Source organism: Onychostoma macrolepis, chromosome 07 (genome assembly GCF_012432095.1).
Source record: "Onychostoma macrolepis isolate SWU-2019 chromosome 07, ASM1243209v1, whole genome shotgun sequence".
NCBI classification, from domain to species: domain Eukaryota; kingdom Metazoa; phylum Chordata; class Actinopteri; order Cypriniformes; family Cyprinidae; genus Onychostoma; species Onychostoma macrolepis.
Window position 1 is genome coordinate 41,329,478 of NC_081161.1, and position 20,031 is coordinate 41,349,508.

The window sequence follows — 20,031 nt, forward strand, 5'->3', positions numbered from 1 at the left end:
TAAAATTACTATACTGAATAAATAAAAACTAAAATTGATAAATAAATAAAATAAAAATAAACCTAAATAGTAATATTTAAATAATAAAAAAACTAATAAAATGACAAAATAACAAAATTATTAAAAAATTGTGAAAACTGAAAATAAAAGCTTTTTAAAATAAAAGCCATGACTATATGTATATGTATATGTATATATATATATATATATATATATATATATATATATATATATATATATAACTGATCTATATCTATAATTCTGAAATTCTGATCTACAGTATGTCTATTTTATATATCTATTTTTAGTTTTGATCCTAGAATTGGCTCCATATTCCTAAGGCCAAACAGAATTTCTTAGTTCATTCTTTTCATTTTAGGGTGACATATTCTCGGGTTTCTTGAGGTAAAATCATCCACACCATTCAGTGAGTGTTACCTGCAGTCCTGGCGCGGTTTGGCCACGTATCCAGGATAAGCTCCGTTGGTTATGTCACGGCACATCTTGCTGTCTCTGTCGGAGGGCAGCAGTGTGCTCGCCTTCACCAGCAGACCCAGACAATGGTCAAATGTGTTCCTCTCCTCCGGTCCATCCTCAGTGAAGAAACAGTGTCCTAAAGCATCATAGCCGACAACATCCTTCACCTAGCGGAAAATTAACAACATTAGAAAACAGAAGATGAGGTTTTTAGCAACTGTAATGAGGCAAATATTGAAAACTTCACATAAAGATCAGTGAAAACTAACTAAAAGAATACCCAATGACTCATCATTTACTGTTCAAATCAATCAGAATCAAAAATGGAAAAAGAGAGTCTTCGTCTGTGAATATTTTAATTTAAAACGGCTTAAAACATAGTTGACAAGCTTTATTGATCAATTTTATGCTGCTTTTTGAAGCTTGATAATTTAAATCCCCATTCACAAAGTTTTGATATCCATCCAACATCTTTTGCATGTAACAGAAGAAATTAATCAGAATCAAAAATGGAAGCAGAGGATTTTCGTCTGTGAATATTTCTCTTGAAAAATGGCTTTCAAAAAATTAAATATGGAGCATATGGAGCATGGAGAGTCATATTTGCAAATTGTAGGCTGTATTTTGAAGCTTTATAGTTTAAATCCCCATCCACAAAGTTTGGACATGAAGGTGATGTTCGGTCATTTTTAACCAAAATAAATAAATAAATAAAATAAAATAACATTGTGGTTTTTAAAAAAAGATTTTTTACTTCATCTGAATTGGTACGAAACTTGGTAAAGGTTTTGGCGCTTGCTATGTGACCACACACAAAAAAAGGTTAAATGGTCCTAAAAAAAACCTTGTTCTGTTTGCAGTCAAAAATGGCCACATCGGAACTGAATAGAAAGTGAATTTCATACAGTGGAAAAGTTTGGTTATTGCGCACCAAACAAAAACGTACTGAAAACTATTTTTTTAAGATATCAGCCTTAAATTTGGAACACAACTTCTTTAAATTTATGGGTTAGATTTTCACACAGTTTTAGACTAAAACTAAATAAATAAAAATAGTATTTTGTCAATTAAGCTTCTATGACTTAAATGCATTCAAGATTTACGGCAGTTTATGCTGGAAATTTTATTTTCAGGTCTATGCTTAAAAAGTGGTTAACAGTTAATAAATGGAGCATAACTATTCAATAAATTTAATTTAGTACTATAAAAATCCCTTAAAAATACAACATATTAAATAAAAAACATTATCAAACTAAAAAGTTTGCACATCCATCCTTTTTGCATGTTGTAGAAGAAACACAGGTTTGGAAGGACAAACCATTTCTATTCCTTTATGTAATGCTCATGTTAACTAACAACTCAACATAAAACCCACTACAAGATGTTTCCATAAAAGATGTCAGCTATCTTCTATTTTCGAACACCTGCTGTGAATACACATTTCTAAAAGCCTCAGGTGAAGCCGAAATGCTGCACTTTTTGCCATCAAATACGACGCTGATGGAAACATCATCTACTCAGTGAGTGCTGGCAAACAAACATGGTTTTTGGGACAGAAAGCAATTCCATTAATCCTTTCAAAGAAATAGGTGAATTGTAAACCGTCTCAGTGTGTAACACAACTACTGCTGGGCAGAAGAACATTTAGCCTTGTTAAACGCATTAGAGGCAACCCTCATCAAAGAGTTATTCACGTCAGAGCTCTGAGGTTGGTGCATCCCCCCGCTGGCTCCAAAATAAAATTGTAGCATGCTATCACGAATGCATAATGCGGCTTCAGTGTACCGTAACCTTTCACCTCGCCTCCTGTGAAGAAAATAAAGCAGCTTACAGTAGCGCTCCAACATCTTCGAGAAGTGTTTGAACAGCAGCTCCGTGCTTTAGAAAAGCCAAGGACGGACTGCGACGCAATAAATTGCAGATTCACATTCCTGTTCTGTTGAGCTCTGACAATCCATATTTCATTTAACTAGAGAGAGTCAAAAGAAGCCAAGTACTCTTTTCAGCTCTGATATGATGTAAACAATACTAGATGGCATCACTATCTGCAAAACAGCTGGATATCATGCAAGTGTGAAACAGAAAGCCTAGTTTGTCAATTACAAGGTTTTGACTACAAGATTTAGTTTCCTGACTTGCCTGCTTTCCATCCCTAAAGCTTCAATTTAAGTCTTGCAAAAAGCAAAGGGGTGTGGCCTGTCAATCAAAATCAGACAGATGATTGACAGCTAGAGATCACTAAGAATGGAGGAGCAGCTACTGCAGGAAGGCATTCAGCCATATTGAGGTTTTATAGACCTTTCAGGCTTTCTGCTTTTAACCTGTCTTAAACTACCGGTCTTGGTTACATAAAAGGGTTGCAAAAAGCTTAATTCAAAATCCATTCTCTGAAAATCCTGAAAGTCTCATTTCTTCTCAAGAAAATGTATAGTGTTTGAAGTATTTCACGTATTTATACAGATAAAAATATTTCTCAAGTAAACTGATTTTGTTTAAAGAATTTTTATATACTGATACAAAATAATAAAAAAAAAAATTAAATTAAAATGAGCTTCTCAAGTAAATTTAACCTTGATTTAGGGATTCTTAGATATTTAAAGAAAAGAAAAAAAATCTTCAAGTACATTTATCTTGCATTTTAAGATATTCATACAAAACAAAAATGTTCAAATTTGCTTTTCATGTAAATGTATCTTGTTTTAAGGATGTTTAGATATTTATACTAATCCATCCATATTGTTAACTTTTTTTAACCTGTCTTAAACTACTTTTCAGATATGCACCATTAACATGATTTATTTTTCATACTTCATTGGCAAATTGTTTGCCAACTCACTAGATTAGTTTATACTTAAAGTAAAAGGTATATTTCTCACTTCTCTTATATTAAGTCTTATCTTATATATTTTGCTTCTCAAATAATTTTGCTGTTTTATGGATGCTTAGATATTTTTTTACTATTTCAGTGAATTTTTAGTAAATATTGTGTCCCAGTGCTGTGTGAAGACTGAGGGAATGATAAACAAAACATTCCATTCTATCAAAATAAAGCACTATGGATTCCATTATATTAATGGTTATCTTCATTCACACATAACCTCTGTGTCTGAAACTCACCAGCAGCCCGTTGGTGCCGTGGACGGTGACGCATCGGGAGAAGGTGTGATGAATGGACAGGTCTTTCACATAAGTTGGCGGGTTGTAGCCTCCCTTCTCATCCACATCCCCGTTCATATGGAAGTGGATTGGGTAGTGACCCATAGACTGCTGCCCCATGTGCTTAAACTCCACCCCTTCCACATGCACCGAGCGGAATCCTCGCTCCGCCTGAAGAATAAAACATAAGCAGGAAAAATCACTCTTTTGTGCTATTTTTGACTTTAACGGTGCTATTTATGGCTTTTAATGATATTCATATCTGTCTTGGGTGCTAAAAAATATTTACTTGTTTGCCTGTATGTCATGTTTGTATGGAAGCTAACTGCAACTTTTATCTCACAATTTGGACTTCTTTCTCACAATAGCAGTTCATATCTCACAATTGTGACTTTTTTTTGCAGTTCTGAGAGAAAAACTGCAGAACTGTCAGAACTGTGAGATAAAAAAGTTGCAATTAGCTTTTTTATTTTTTATTCAGTTGCACAAAAAAAAAAACCCGCAAGATGAGATGCTTCAAAAACGTGAGATGAAAACTCGGAATTCTTAGAAAAAAGTCAGAATTACAAAATGTAAACTCAAAAATGACAAAAAAAAAAAAAAAAAAAAAAAAAGTCAAACTTGCGAAATGTGAAATCAGAATTTGCGAGAAAGCAAAGCAGAATTGCAAGAAAAAAGTCAAAATTGTGTGTAAAAAAAGTAGCAACTACCTTTTTTATTTTTTTATTCTGTGGCGGAAACATGCTTTATGCGACCATTAACTGACATCAGAAAACCTTGAACATGCAAGTGTGTTGTTAAATTATTCAAACATATACTTTTTTATGATTTTAAGTTATTGTAAAAATATTTTTCAAAGTTTCATTTTCAATTCAGTGTCTTACTTGGCATTTATTTGTAATTAATTCTGAAATTTACTAGCAATTTCTGAGTGAAAATTTTTCTACGCCAACTTTTTTCAGTGTTTCAAGTAAATATTTTAACTCAAAGGGGTTCGGCTGACAAAAAAAAGTTTTAGAATCCCTGAAACAAAGAACAAAAGATTCCATTCTATTAATTTGTGTATTAATATTTTAGTTGGGTGATCTGATCACAAGTGGTCCCAGGGTCTATGCAAGTTGTGCTCCTTAACATGGAAATTCGAAATCTGAAACATGAGAATCTAGATGAAAGAACATCAAAAGTGAGAAATGTAAATATCATCACCCTTTCAGAATAAGATTTGAGACATGCACTCCAGTCTATGTGTGAATATATACAGGGGCGGGAAGTAAAGGTGTCAGCTAGATTGATTTCCTCTCTTCTCTCGTTCTCGCACGTCTGGCAGAATGTTCGCTTTCGGATTTCACCACTGCCTTTTTTGTAACCTACATCAGATCGTTTCAAGTCAAAGGACGTGAAATATGTTGCACGTCATATCTGCGCGATGCAGTAGAATGTGAGTGAAAGTAAGATGATTTGACGTTTCCCAGGGGAAGGCGGCACACTTTGGCTCCAATTAATGTCTTTCATCTTTTTGGATGGCCAACTGTATGGTTTCACCCCGGCCTGACATTTCTCTAAATGTTTCATAAATTAGATTAGCTGCCTGGCAAATATCATAAGAATGTGACAGTACGGCCTCGGAAGGCGGTTTTTATGACCTCCCTTGTGGTTGAAAACCATAACACAAGCCCAAATAGTCCGGTCGGGTGTTAAGTGTGTCAGTGGGTTCATTGCTCTAAACAAGCAGGCCGAATATGTTTTCAAATGGGTGTGTGAGTGAAGAGCATTTTTGACTGACATGATGACCCAAACACAGCTACAGCTCTCATTAAATTACTGTACTCATTCCAACCAAATAATTAAACCATTCATGAGCCCGTCACCAATATTTTTGTTGTTGAACAGTTTTTTGATCTCATATAACCTAATGTGAGGGCCTGCAATAATACGGTTTGACCAGTGTGGCGCAGTAGAGCAAGACTGTGATTCAGCTTTCCCACATGCAATCCAATTAAGAAGACACAGCGCTATGTCATAGTACAAACGAAGCCAAACCAGAAGAGTTTGGGAAAGGTTCCTGCCCAAGTAGGGGAGCAAAGAAATGAGAGTGTGGATCTTTTCGCAAAAGAAATAATAAAACATGAAATAGTTGATATACAAATACCATTAAGTAGAGCAGAGAATAAAACTATTCTAAAGGATCGTATGCACAAAATATGGTAGGAATATTGGGACATAGACGACACAGGACGACAAAAACATGTAGGCATGAGTATGAGGCTGAACAGGAACCCAAAGGAGGAGATGATAATTAAACATCTTAGAATAAGCCATACTGTATTAAATCTAACATTACATAGAATAGGAAGACTGGACTTCACACCTGCTGCAATGCACAAGAAATGGTACCGGAGAATAAAGTTAGAGATGCAAATTGGAAAACAAAACATGACACAAGAGAATTTGCTTGGGGAAACATCTGAGAAAGTTTGTAGTCTCCTAATGAATTATCTGAGAAATACTGGGTTAATTGAGATAATTTAGTGTGTGTGTGTTTTTTTCCTGTCAATCTTCTGTCCACTCTCCAGTCCAGTAGGTGGCGGTAATGCTCCTTTAAGTTGGTTTGCCAGCCATCATTAAAAGCAAAAGAAGAACAAGAGTTTGGGAAAGTTTTACAAAACTACAAACAGAAAATGCTGTCGTGTGAAGGCCCCGAAACGCTCATGGCGAAGTTCTTTGTCGTTCTTCATTTAGGGGGAAAAAAGAAGCTCGATATAAGCAAGCAGTGGTTTACTGTTAGTGAATATCCCGACGCTGCTGAGAGCAGCATTTAGATGGATGTGTGATTTTCTCTCAATAACAAAATAAACACATAAACCTGACAGCAGTGAGAAAACAGCAGTTAAGAAAGCATCTGATCATAGAGATGTGGCTCTGCAATCGGCAATCCAGTAAATTCACGTAGCATTTATTCATATAGCGCTTTATACAATAGATTACTTTAAAGTACACAGCTTTACTTTATTAAACATGAAAAAACAGTGTCAGTGTCATTTCAGCTGAAATTACAACTTGATTTTCTGCTTTAGAGCAGCTCTACATATATATTAAAATGTTTAGCATATGTATAACTCAACATTTTAAATTAATTATAAAAGCTGAATAATCGATCAGTGCCTACTGATTAATCTGTGAAATAATCGGCGATTCGTTGATTAGTCGTTCTAATAATCTTTAGATTAATCGAGTATCAAAATATTCATCTGTTTAAGCTCAAGTTATTCTGAATGATTGCTAAGGAGTTTCGAGAATAGTCTGGTTTCTAGGGTGTTGTTAAATGGTTGCTTCTAGGCGGAGACTAAAACAAACAATAAACATGAACAAAAATGCAATGCCTCAAAGACTTCAAAATAGTCTGTGAAATTAAATATCCTAGCAGTAATTATTTAAGTAATAAATACTAATACAAATACACTGTTGAGAGCCATGGATTTGGAAGGACATGAGGTTTAGTAAACGATGACAGAATTTATATTTTTGGGCTACTATTCTTTATTAGCAAGAATTACAACAATTTACTTATTTGAACATTTATCACTTGTAAAATCATTACTGTGAGGCAGGTTTTGGCAAAAGCAGTTTCCTCACAACTTGAAAGACAGGATGGCCTAGTTGTTGCACATGGAAATTTCTTCTTGAGTGGAGAAACGGGCCAACCTTCTGCATGACAGCGAAGGTGAGGAGGGGAAAGGAACAGTCAGATCTGGGCCAATTACTAGAGAGGTCAGACGCTTGAGTCGCCCCATCACATACACACACACACATGCACACTGACAGGCCCTTCGCAGGAGCCAAAGCCAAAAAAAATGTCCGTTCTGCTAGTTTGACAGAGTGTTAATGGCTAGCTAGAGGTGCCATCGCTGTAATATCTCATTCTGAGGGTGTGAACATCCATGTTCAGGTGAGCTAGTGGACGGATGGAGGCACTACAAGACAACGGTAGATGGTATTTAACAAAGAAATGCGTGTTTGAAGTGACAGGAGGGTTGGGTTACCTTAAGATGGCCACCAAACGTGTCAAAGGAGAAGAACTTGCAGGCTTCGTTGCCGTAACAGGTCGGCTCCATCTCGCCTCTGATCAAAATGTTGCGAGTCAGCAGTCCGACCTCTGCCCGCATGTCCACACCATCCACCTCCTCTCCGATGTGAAGGTACGCTGGTTTACCTGGAGGACATACACACACAACTTCATCACACCTCAGCTACGTAATCTTTTATAATAGGTGCTTCCCAAATTGCATACTCGTGCACTATTCTGTGTTGTGTTGGTTTGTAGTGTAAATAGTGCAAGCAGTGCGTTCACACTGAAAATTACAAATAAAACAAGTCCACTTTATATACCTGGATGATGCACTTAATCAAAAAATTAAGTGTGGAATGTTGCATATAATTTGTACATAATGCCTAATTTTATATTTTTGTGTAATTTATATCATTTGAAGCAGAACAACAGTATTTTGTGTATGTGTACTAAGACAAATTTCCATAGAAAAGTATTTTTAATTGCATTTTATTGCCATCCCAAAAATGATACTAAAAAGCATAATATTTGGACATGTATCATGGTTACCATAGTTTTTACAGACATATACCATGGTGCTTAGAAATTCCCCCAGCCCCAGATATATATCTCAATCAATCATTGTCTGATCTGTTTGTCTTCCTCCTCCTTCAGAAAAAGACAGTCTCACACATAATATATGAAGTTCTCAGAGTTTCTGGACACCACAAGTTCTGCAGCCGGACTGAGATCCGGCAGCAGGCATACAGAGAAAAAGAGATTAGGAGAGAAACAATACATGCAGATATATATGAGAAAAGCCGAGAGGGAAAAATAGGCCAAATGAGGGAGAGCAAGTGAGACAATTCTTGAGTTATCATATATTTTTGTGGGAATTTCATGGCTCAAATTGGAGAAGGCGTAGAGGGACAGAGAGAAAGAGAGAGATGTCATTCCACCCTCAGACATTCTTCCTGCCTGACCCAGATACTGGGCTGAAGAGGCTCCAGGACTCAGAGCTCATCGGATAATCACAAACAGGGATGCCCAGCTCTCTCCTTTCCCACATTGTCTTCCTCCGACACGTCCCGATAGACTGGGCCATGTTGACAAATTGCTCCTCCTAATGGATGAGATCCTCTCAACGCTCATTTATTCATTTTTAAAATGACTACAGTCACTATACGGCCAGACCTTGAGTCTGTCTAACAATCAAGGGAGACTTACAGATGTGTCTGGCACAGGAGCAGGACACGGAGAAAGAGACCCAGAGGAAAGAGAAATCACAAACCAGATCTCTTTAATTCCTCAAATGCTTCTCCTTGGCACATAGAGATCTTTGCCAGAGTCTTCTACTTCTCAGATTTTCCTGTGTAAACGACTTTAATAATTTCATACATTTCAGAAGAGAACTCAAAACTAAATCTCCAACCACTTTTTGTGCAATTCTGTAATAGTCAAAGTGAAAATGCATAAAAATTGTGAAATTTGCTGTCTCCAGCCTGTTTTATCGAAGCTATTTACATACATAATTTTGTGCTTTTTGTATTGTCCTGTATGTAAGACTTTAGGGTCCATAAAAAAAGATAAAATAAAAATCAATTAATCAAGCAATATTACTATATAATATAATTAAAAATCATTAATTATAATTTAAAAAATTATAATTATATAATTAATAATTTTTAGGGTCCATAAATTTAATTATATGAATTCATTTCAAATACAATTTAATAATAAAAATATAACACTCCTTTAAAAATGACAGAGAAACAGTGCTTTAACAGGAGCAACACTATGAACATGGGTGCTAATTCTGTCATGTGACACAATATTAATTTGAGTTCACATCAAAAAGTGTTTTAGCAATATTTGAAGCATTAACATAGAATTTATGCACTATAGTTAAACATTATGATCTGCTAAACCTTCTTCCGCAAAACAAATAAATAAAGAAAGAAAGAAATAACATAATAATAATAATCCTTGGATGAAAGCTGGCTAAAGTCTCCAGGTGTAGTCAAATATCAAAAGTCTGCAATCCATTTCATTATGAGCTCCAAAATGTCTAATCAAAATCCTCCCTATTCACTTAATTGAGAACTTGAATTTCCTGAGCTTAGAAAGAAACTCTTTTGGGTTTCTAAAATGAAGACAGATTTCATATCCCTGACTGTTTTCATTTAAAAACAAACAGCAGTCTGCAGCTGCCTAATTGTTGCACGCCATTTCATTGCCTGCATGCTGATAAGATGAATGCTGATCTATTTCAATCACACACCTCAGTGTATCCACATGCTTAGAATCACCATCAAATGAGCTGATGGCCAGCTGGCACCAAACACACAGATGAGGAACGGGTCAAAGTTCAGAACAAACAGGGGTCAACAGATTGAAACTGCTTCCTGGCCAATAGTGGGGCGAATCCAACAGATGGGTCTCTTTCCATCACACACACACACACACACACAGAGGAACCTGCAAATCCCACTGAGTCAAAATCTATGTATTAAGTCTGAACAATTTCCTAGTAGTTAGTGCATTTGCTCTGACACAATGAGCTTTGGTGCTCATGCAGGCAATAGGAGTTTGAATCTGGCTCACTACATTTAGCAGTTTATTAGACAGTGTTCTGGCCGGTTGCTTGCACTTTGCTAAACGTCGACAGATTTAAATGAGGCTCATCAGTTCAACTGAATCAGAATCATTTTAAAATAATGATTCATTGAGGATTCATCACATGCATTCATTCAGTTCCCAAAGAGAGTGTGAACAGACGAGGTGTTTTGAAAAATGGGATGGAAAAAGGAAAGAAGTGTACAAGCACAGACCCTCATACACACACACATGCACACACTCGTCCTGTGACTACACATCCACACCCACACAACCAAAATACTTACATACTCCACCAAAAAAACATCGACACCTAATTCACAGCCAAGCAAAAATACTCACCGCCCATCAACACCCAGCTAAATGACACATGCACACAGAACGATGCTCCATCAACACATGATTGCCTTCACTTATAAACAAATGGAATGATCCAATCAGGGTGGGACGATGGGCGGGTTTGGGCGAGTCTGATCCTCCTAATTAAAAGAATATTCTTGGTTAAGTTTATCACATTTGTATAAACATTTTGAGATGAAAAGTCATTTAAATTGTCCTTTTAACAGTGGGACTACTTTTGAGAAGTGAACTTGTATTAGTTATGCATTATAAGGCTAGCGTTTTGCTTCATATAAACAATAAAATAAAATACAATAAAATAACAAAACAATTTTTATAATATTAAATATAATAAAAAATAAAAATAAAAAAATATTTTATAATCAATAAAATTTATAAATAAATAATAAAATAATCTAAAATAAAAATAAATATACAAAATAAAAACAATATAATATAAAATAGCAATTAAAATAAAATAACTCATATTTTATAATGTAACATGAAACCTTTAGAACTTGCTTCAAACATTAATACATAATGCTGTCCAGTCATAAAATTATATAAAATAAATCAAAATAGAAACTAAAATAAAAAACTCTATATTTTATAAATACTATAATATACATAATATGTTTCAGTGCTGAATGATGTGCACAATCAACAAAATAAAATTTAAATCATATTTTATAATATTAATAATAAATAATAATAAACAAAAATAAAATAATATAAAATAAAATAATAAATATACAAAAATAATATACAATAATAAAAAGAAAAACCTCACATTTTATAATGTAATAAAATATGAAACCTTTTAAACTTGCTCCAAACATTAATAATACACAAGGGTGTCCAATCATATAGGAGTTTGATGTTAAAATCCTGCCAAGCCAACAATAAACTCTAATATGTATAAAAATGCATAAGCTATATCTTTCGGTGTATGAGGTGTATAATCAACATTTCTCTTGTTCTGTCCGCCTTCGTTTTTCAATGAACATATGGCAATGCATTCAGGGGTCACACTTTATATTAGGTGGCCTTAACTACTATGTACTTACATCAAAAAATAAGTACAATGTACTTATTGTATTGCAAAACACTTTTGCTGCTATTGAGGTGTTATATGGGTAAGGTTAGGGACAGGTTTGGTGGTCTGGGTAGGTTTGAGGGTGGGTTAAGGTGTAAGGGATGGGTCAACAGTGTAATTATAAATGTAATTACAGAATTAATTACAGATGTAACTACATACAGGTATTTTAAAAAATATAAGTACAATGTAAAAACATGTATGTACACAATAAGTGCATTGTATCAAATGATTAATTTAAATGTAAGTACATAGTAGTTAAGGCCACCTAATATAAAGTGGGACCCATTCAGGCATTGTTTTATACAAATTTGGTCTATGAAGGCATTTCAGAAGACAGAATAATCACGCTGAACATTTCTGAACAGCCTTTTGTGTTGTAAGTGCGCCTACGACGCCTTAAAACGCTTCCACTGTGTGATTCGCACACTTGATACAATCGAGCTCTTTTCTAATGCCGAGCAATACGCGTTCCGACAAACAAACACTCGTGTTCGCTCAGCATGAGACAGGCATCTCCATAGACAACTGAAGAGGATTAAATGAGTTTCCTCAGGGCTGGAAAACTGTCTAATGGCTTTCATAACAGTCTTAAAGTGAGAGAGCGTCCTACACTTCCGCATCAGAGACAGAAACATGGAGAGACAAGCGCTCGCCATCAATCTCCTGTGAGAGCATCATTAGCGCCGTATCAGCAACACGCATCTTTGAATTCGTCGTGATGAATACACCAGGCGCTTTGTTTTTGTGACATTTTCCCTTGTTTGCCGTCGCCCACGTGCAATGCAAACCTGCTCTAATCGAGCAGGCAGTCGAGACAAATTACGACCCCGGCGGATAATGAATGCGCGACCTCTACTTCGTCAGAGGTCTCGGTGCGCAAACACGTGCGCATGCACACATCCAGGCCTTGATTCTCAAGCAGACATGCATTCGGTGCCATTAAGGTCTTAATTATGGGCTCTATTGAGAAATTGCCCAGTAAACACACACATTCACTGTCACACACACACACACACACACAACGAACAGCCAGGGGTTGCTGGCAGAAGGACCTACGTGAGCAGACTTTCAATACAGTTCCAGTTGTGTCCATCTTTAATTAGTGTGTGTGTGTGTGTGTGTGTGTGTGTGTGTGTGTGTGTCACAGTGACGTGCACACAAGCTGAGCAGACCTTGACCTGTAATCTTAGTAACATCATAGATATATATATTTATATAGAGAGTAACACCTCATTATCTTTAATTCAGTTATGGAACAAACTGTATCCGAAGTGAGATGTTAATTCCCATTCGACAGACACTGGTTGCACACACACACACACACACACACACAAAACAGTAAACTTACACTGAAGATGGAAGCTGAGCCATAGAGTCCAGAATATAATTTTTTTGCTCACATTGCACAGAAATTGTTCAAATTACTCATATCCAGTCTTAAGGACTAACTGTCATTTTGTAAGTGATTATTTCATATCTGTTTTTTCAATATCTGGTATATCTTTGTTAGTTAAGTTACTTATATGTGACTAAAGTAATGTAATGACAATAAAAATGTACACTACTATTTAAAAATTTGGGGTTAGAAAGAAAGAAATTAAATCTTTTATTCAGCAAAGATGCATTCATGTATCAAATGTGACTGTTGAAGCTGTGTTTTAATGTTATGAAAGATTCCTATTTCAAATAAATGTTAAAAAAAATTGGATCAAGATTTTCACAAACATATCAAGCATCACAACTGTTTTCAGTGTTGATACTAAGAATAAATATTATTTTCAAAATAGCAATCAAGCGTTTAAGAATGCAAATCAGCATATTAGAATATTAGATTGATTTCTGAAGGATCATGTGTATGTGTGTTTGTGTTTGGTGTGTGTGTATGTATGTATACACACACACAAAATATAATTGTATATACACACTGTATATACAATATACAATATTAAAAAATATTAAAATGGAGATCTTTCATAGCTATAATTAATAAATGGGCTTATATACAATGCAAATATATAATATATTATTTGACCTGCAAATCAGCATATTAGAATGATTTCTGAAGGATCATGTGACACTGACGACTTGAGTAATGATGCTGAAAATTCAGCTTTGCATCACAGGAATAAATTACATGTAAGTGTATATATACACCTACATATTATGCTGTTGCTTTAATGCCTAAACATTAAAGCAACAGCATAATATCGCATGCTATAAATGGCGAGCATCACTCATTTTTCATTCACTCTCTTTTCTTTTATTGTTGATGCTTTTCTATATAGATCCAATGGCACTAGACATGTCAAGATGGCAGGTTTGATTATCAAAGAATGCATGTACTGATAAAATGCACTAAGTCACTTTAGATAAATGCATCAGCCAAATGCATTCATGTATACATCTATTCAATGTGTGTGCCTTTTCATCTGACAGATGTTTACTCAAATATGACAATTAAAATATAAGATGGTTTCCAGATGATGCAAGTCTCTATGCATTATAGACAACTTTGCATGACGCCGCTGAAGACCTTCCTAACATAAATATATTCCCATTACACAGCCATGCATGTTGCATTATGACTTGACAATGAAACAACATTTCCAAAATGCAATGCACTCAGCTAACTGTCATGGTTTAGACAATGTGATAAATACAGTTGTCCAAGTGAACCAGCGACGTTTACCTGCACAGAGCAACTTGTGCAATGACAGGAATAGATATTATTGGGGTTTAATAAACAGCAGCTTTGTCTGGTGGCATGAGTCACTCCGCTGAAGGAGCGAGGAACTGACTTGGCTCTTAAAATAGATCCATCCTGTCTGCTGAACGGAGAGCTGTCACAAAAAATTATGAGGAGGCTTGAGATGAGGAATCAACAATGGAACAGCTGGAAATGCTTTTAATGATGTTGAAACAGTTGTTTTGGAGAGAGACAGAAAGCGAGAGATGAAAAGACAGATGAGAGGCTAAAAGAAACAGATCAAAAAAAGTGTGAAGTTTGGAAAACAACAACAAAGTCTAAGCAACTACCACAGAACGAGAGTTTTCCTGCACACACGAGCACATTTCTCAGCAAAACCTGCTCCCATTAGGAGGCATGTTCATATGATGGACAGTTTTTCAGATTCAATTGTTCATTTGTAAGGAATCAAACTGGCTCTGCGTGTCCAGGTGGTACAGACAGTCATTTTTGGCAGCACTGTGCTGGTTGCTATAGTAATGAAGTAGGCGTCAGGTGACACCAAGTGATGTTGTACAACAACTGAGATCAGCAAACTGGCAGTATAGACAGAAAACTGTCACACAATACATGATGACATTCAATAACTAGACTTTTACTTTTCCAGAAGAAAATTTGAGTGATGCTTTTCTGTGCAAAACAAAAGGCATCTTTGGTGGTTGTCAACGTAATGAAATAAAGTAGTAACATTGATTACACGGATATTAGCATTTAAAGGGAGGGTTTAATGCTACAGGTACAGTACTTCATGCATATTCTGAGTTATTTACACTGTTAAAGAGTTGGATTCTCATGCTAAACCTGGCCAAAGTTTCAAAAAATGATTTGGACGTATGACAGAGTATTTCTGTGCCAAATACACTCCTTCCAGTTTCGTAAAGTTTTTTTCGACCATGGCTCTTCATGACGTCATGAAGGGTGGAACTCCTTGTATGGGCATTTCTCCTGGAAGAGCGTGCAACCGTACAACGGAGCATGGCCGCGGGAACTAGGGCTGCTGAGGTTGCTGCAGCACCCCCCACCGCTTTTTCCCTTGATCATCCCCAATATACTTCATTTTTGTGATTATTTATTAAACTGACCACAAATATATAGCCTAGTGCGGTTGTATTTTTCCTGCGCGCCTCGCGGCGCGTTCCCACTTAGTCTCTGGTCAAACGTGCTCAAACCACTGTAGTCTAATCTGTAGCCTAATGTAATCTATTAACTACACTCATCATAATGTTTTAGGCAAGTAGGCTATCCATATTATGACAAAATATTTTAATGAGACTGAATCTGAATTTAACCTGATCACATTTAATAAAAAGACATTTTAAGTTTAATTATAACACGCATGTTCATTATTATTCAAACAACGAACAAATTATACAGCGAACAAAGAACATTTACATTATCAAAGAATATTACTGAAGCGTGAGTGTAAGCACTCTAAAAAACTATAAGCTATAATCAGTGATGTTGTCTGCAGTGTATGATGACTTAATCTCTTACATCGCACGTAAGTACATCTGCACTTTGTTGTTTCTGATGAGAGAATTTGATAAAGTGCATTGACCAAAACTTTTGCGTATCAGCGATGGTAATAGCCTATTTAGTAAAATCCCCTTAAATAATAGTAGAAATAATAATAATAATAATAAATAATAATAATTAAAGAAAAAAAATATTGAACTAAAATCATAAAAGCACAAATATAGCTATATTGGTTCCATATAGGCTACATCTTCATGTTAATCTATAAGAGTTTGAGCTGTTTATAGGATTTTGTCAAAAATCCCCCACCATGGCCCCGCCCCCCAGCACCCCCCAGATAAAATATGTTCCCGCAGTTATGCAATGAAGTAACTCGCTGATTAACCACCATTAATCTGCACTGGAAACAAACTAGCTAGTCACGACTGTTTCACAAAAACGGTCGTATCTCCGTCAATTGAATCACATTAGTTCAACAACATAGGGCCAGTGTCAATGGCATCACACGCATGTGGTTGAGGAATAACTTCTGCCATTTAACTAATTAGAGATCTCTGAGATGCTGCTGTATTGAACATGGCACCTGATGACTAATTTAATATTTTTTGTTCCCTGTCGTTTTGGTTTATTTGATGACTGATTTATTGTGGGTTCCCTCTTACGTCATCCTCTGGAGTTCCCTTGGGTATATATGTACATGCGCACTGTTCAAAAACGGCGCTTATCAAGGACGTGCAAAAACACACAGATTAAAATTCTATATTAAGATAGAATGGAATATATAGATTGTACTGCATGTTAGCTGGCTTATTGTGCCCAAGAGCATATTTATTTAAGCCCATATGTCTTACTAACAAGATGCTTCTATGCTTCTAACCACAGGTCGAGAGCTGTAGTTCCAACCACGTAAGTTTGTGGCGCTGTTTGCGAATGTTTGTTTGAACTATGGTTTCGGGAAACACCGAATCATTGAACTATGTAACGGATGGAACTTGTATTTCACAATATTACTATTTTTACTGTATTTTCAATCAAATAAATGCAGCCTTGTTAAGCATAAGAGTCTTTTACCGACCCCAAACCTTTTAACAGTACAGCACATTTTTTTACTATTTTTTAAAACATTTTTATTTAACTTATTTTACATTTTTAATATGCAAAAATCTGACAAGGTTGCAGGTTTGATTACCAAAGAATGCATGTACTGATAAAATGCACAGCTTGAACACACTATACTGTAAGTCACTTTAGATTAAATTGAATGAATGAATGAATGAATGAATGAATGAATAAATACATACATAAATAAATAATAATAATATTTTTGTTTGTTTGTTTGGATAAATTTGGTGGAAATCTGCCATACCTATAATTAATAAATGGGCTTATATAAAATGCATATATATATATATATTAGGGGTGTCAACGTTAATATTTTTTTTAACGCAGATTAATCGTTTGATAAGGTTTGACCCCAACTTCCCATCATCGCAGTGCGGAAGGTTATCTATCATTGTGTGATGAGGGGACAGCGAACCAGTGTTGCCAGGGTAACGATAGCGGCACAAGTGGGCTATTTTGAAAATACAGTCGCGGGAAAAATTACAGAGCCGTGGTTTGCGTTTTTTTGGGCTACTTTTACCATGGCCGCCAAAAGTGTATATAGACAAATAAAAATTAAAATAGATCCTTTTACTAATGTGTATTATACTTGAAATGTATACCTGGCAACTTAAGAACGGAGAGGCGGTTGTAACATCAAACAACGTGAGTTTCAGCAGAGCATACATGTTAAGGCTTTTACACAGCAGAAATAAACATGACAACAGCCACTATAGATTATATTAGATAATAAACACACGATTACGATAGATATGGTCTGTATGTGATTTTTTTAAATGAATGTGTACGTCTGAAATGCTAATTTATGCACCGATATAAAAGGCTATAAATAGCATATTTTAACAACAGTAAACGACCAAATTCCACATGTGATCGCAAAAGGAAGTTATTACAAACGATGGTGGTTTAAAGTGAGTTCTGAGTAAAAGTGTACTATTAATCTCATAAATTGTTTTATGAAGCATGATGCTAATATTAGCTCTAATGCAGCTGCAGAACAGCTCCAATTCTTCTTCATAATGCATTTTGTCATTACTTCACGTAAGGTCGCAAGAAAATGTTTTGATGTATTTATTTAGAATACTTTTGATAATAGTTGGGTAAATGTATACTGGGATTGAAGCGATGTGGCTTGGTAAACGTTTTATTGCCAGTTTAAAGGCTGATAATGGCTGAATAAAAACAAAAGAATAATGATAAAATAATAATAAGGATTATGTCTCATACCTGCCGGACGTGTGAAAGGTTCTGTTTCCTTAAACTAGTTTGTCATGCATTTGTTGTTTTAGCTTCAGTGATTCAATTTGATTTAATTCAACTTTGAGCTGTAATTCTTTGATGACTTTGACAACTCTTGGCATATAAAAATAGCTGAACTATCTTACACTATCACACATAGATTTTTTTTCATTTTTTTTTTTTAATTAGATTGCTTGAACTACAATTATGTGTCCTCTTTTAATTATTTAGTTCCTTTGATATGCAAAAGATGCAAAGAAAGACATAAAGCACTAGCCTTTGTTTCCAGACGTTCTGTGTTTGATTGTAATGGAAAGCTGGATTAATTATTCAGAACATTAAAAACATACATTTAACAAGCCACATACAGTCTACTCCACCAAAAAGAAAACATGAAGGCGCTTTAGAAATAAAGAGACAGTGTCTGAAAAGAGGAAATGTCTTGCTATTACTTGACAGGCACAATTACACTGATGTCCCGCAACGTAATGTATGGACAGAGGAAAAGGCTCTTTGGAAAATCCTCAATGAAAAAGCAAAATATTAAAGCCAAACTGCTTATTAAATATGAGCAATGCTTGGCAATGTCATGCAAAGTAACCGAGCTGGCTAATTCCTCATTACATGTGGTGGATTTGGACTGACTGTGTTTGAAACAACATGCTTTTCATATCATATAGGCTTCTGCTATATATTTTGTTTAATATAGTAGGCTATTTGGGGATTAAAGCATTTTTCTCTACAGAATATCACACATGGAATTTCCCTATTATCTGAGAAGTACTACTGGAAATAGGTGTTATGAGAAATCACACCTTTCCTAGGCTCTCTAAACAGCAAAAAAGAACCTGAGCGCAAACTATGCATCTTATCCAATAAGAAAACACTGCTGACTTTCTGATATGTTTAGAAAAGACTGCTTTGGAATGTTTTGGAAAAATGTCGAAGCTATTGGGAGGTGTTCTAACTGCTACAAATGCTGCGTTCCATTCAAAGTCTGTGAAATATTATGTGGAATATTCCGGTCTCATATTCCAATAACAAAGACATTCCATTGCTCAACTCTTTTAAGAAACAAATTGGAATATTGCATTTGCTTTAGAGATGTTTGGATATCAACAACATAGTCCCTTGACGTTGTATTACAGGAACATTCTAAATTAGAATCTTTTTAGTAACCATGGTGATTTCAGTTAAAATGCCATTTAGAACACTGAACTTCCCCAGAAATGCTTTGAAACACGCAGCATTATTCTATGTGTTGACGTCATTTTAACTGAAACAGGAAGACAGGGCGGGACATATCAAGCAGCCCCACCCCTTTTTAAAATAGCAAATAGCGTTTGTTTATATCACAGCTTGGGATAAGTCGCTCAGAGCCGTTGAGCTCCGTAAAGCCACATTTGACAGGGTATGACAGCCACAATCTCATCCATATTGCTATAAAATATTTATTATAATATACTATTTCAGCCGCAGCTTCAGCGTCTATAATGTGAGGGCGGGCGCTTCGAATTCTAGAGAGCATTTGATTGGACAGAAAGTTTGATGAGAAGATGAAGTACGATGTGACGTCAAAAAAGTGACAAACTGCAAGCTTTGAATGCTTATATCTTCTAAATGCAAATTTTGTCACTGTTTTGGGGCACACTGGCATACAGATAACCTTAAGACTAACATATTAATACTAACACCCAAAAAACTTCAATTATGATT

General features: G+C 35.4%; 1 protein-coding gene across 5 annotated transcripts in view; it reads right to left on the bottom strand.

Moving 5' to 3' along the window:
* The window catches only part of LOC131543563 (cell migration-inducing and hyaluronan-binding protein-like), a 141,644-nt gene that overhangs the window by 26,262 nt on the left and 95,351 nt on the right, over nt 1–20,031 (bottom strand). For all 5 annotated transcript variants that reach the window (XM_058781022.1, XM_058781025.1, XM_058781023.1 and 2 more), the window contains 3 exons: nt 7,674–7,843; nt 3,595–3,804; nt 439–644 (listed from right to left, as the gene is read on the bottom strand). In XM_058781022.1, coding sequence (XP_058637005.1) covers nt 439–644; nt 3,595–3,804; nt 7,674–7,843 — 586 coding nt within the window. The remainder of the gene's footprint in view (nt 1–438; nt 645–3,594; nt 3,805–7,673; nt 7,844–20,031) is intronic.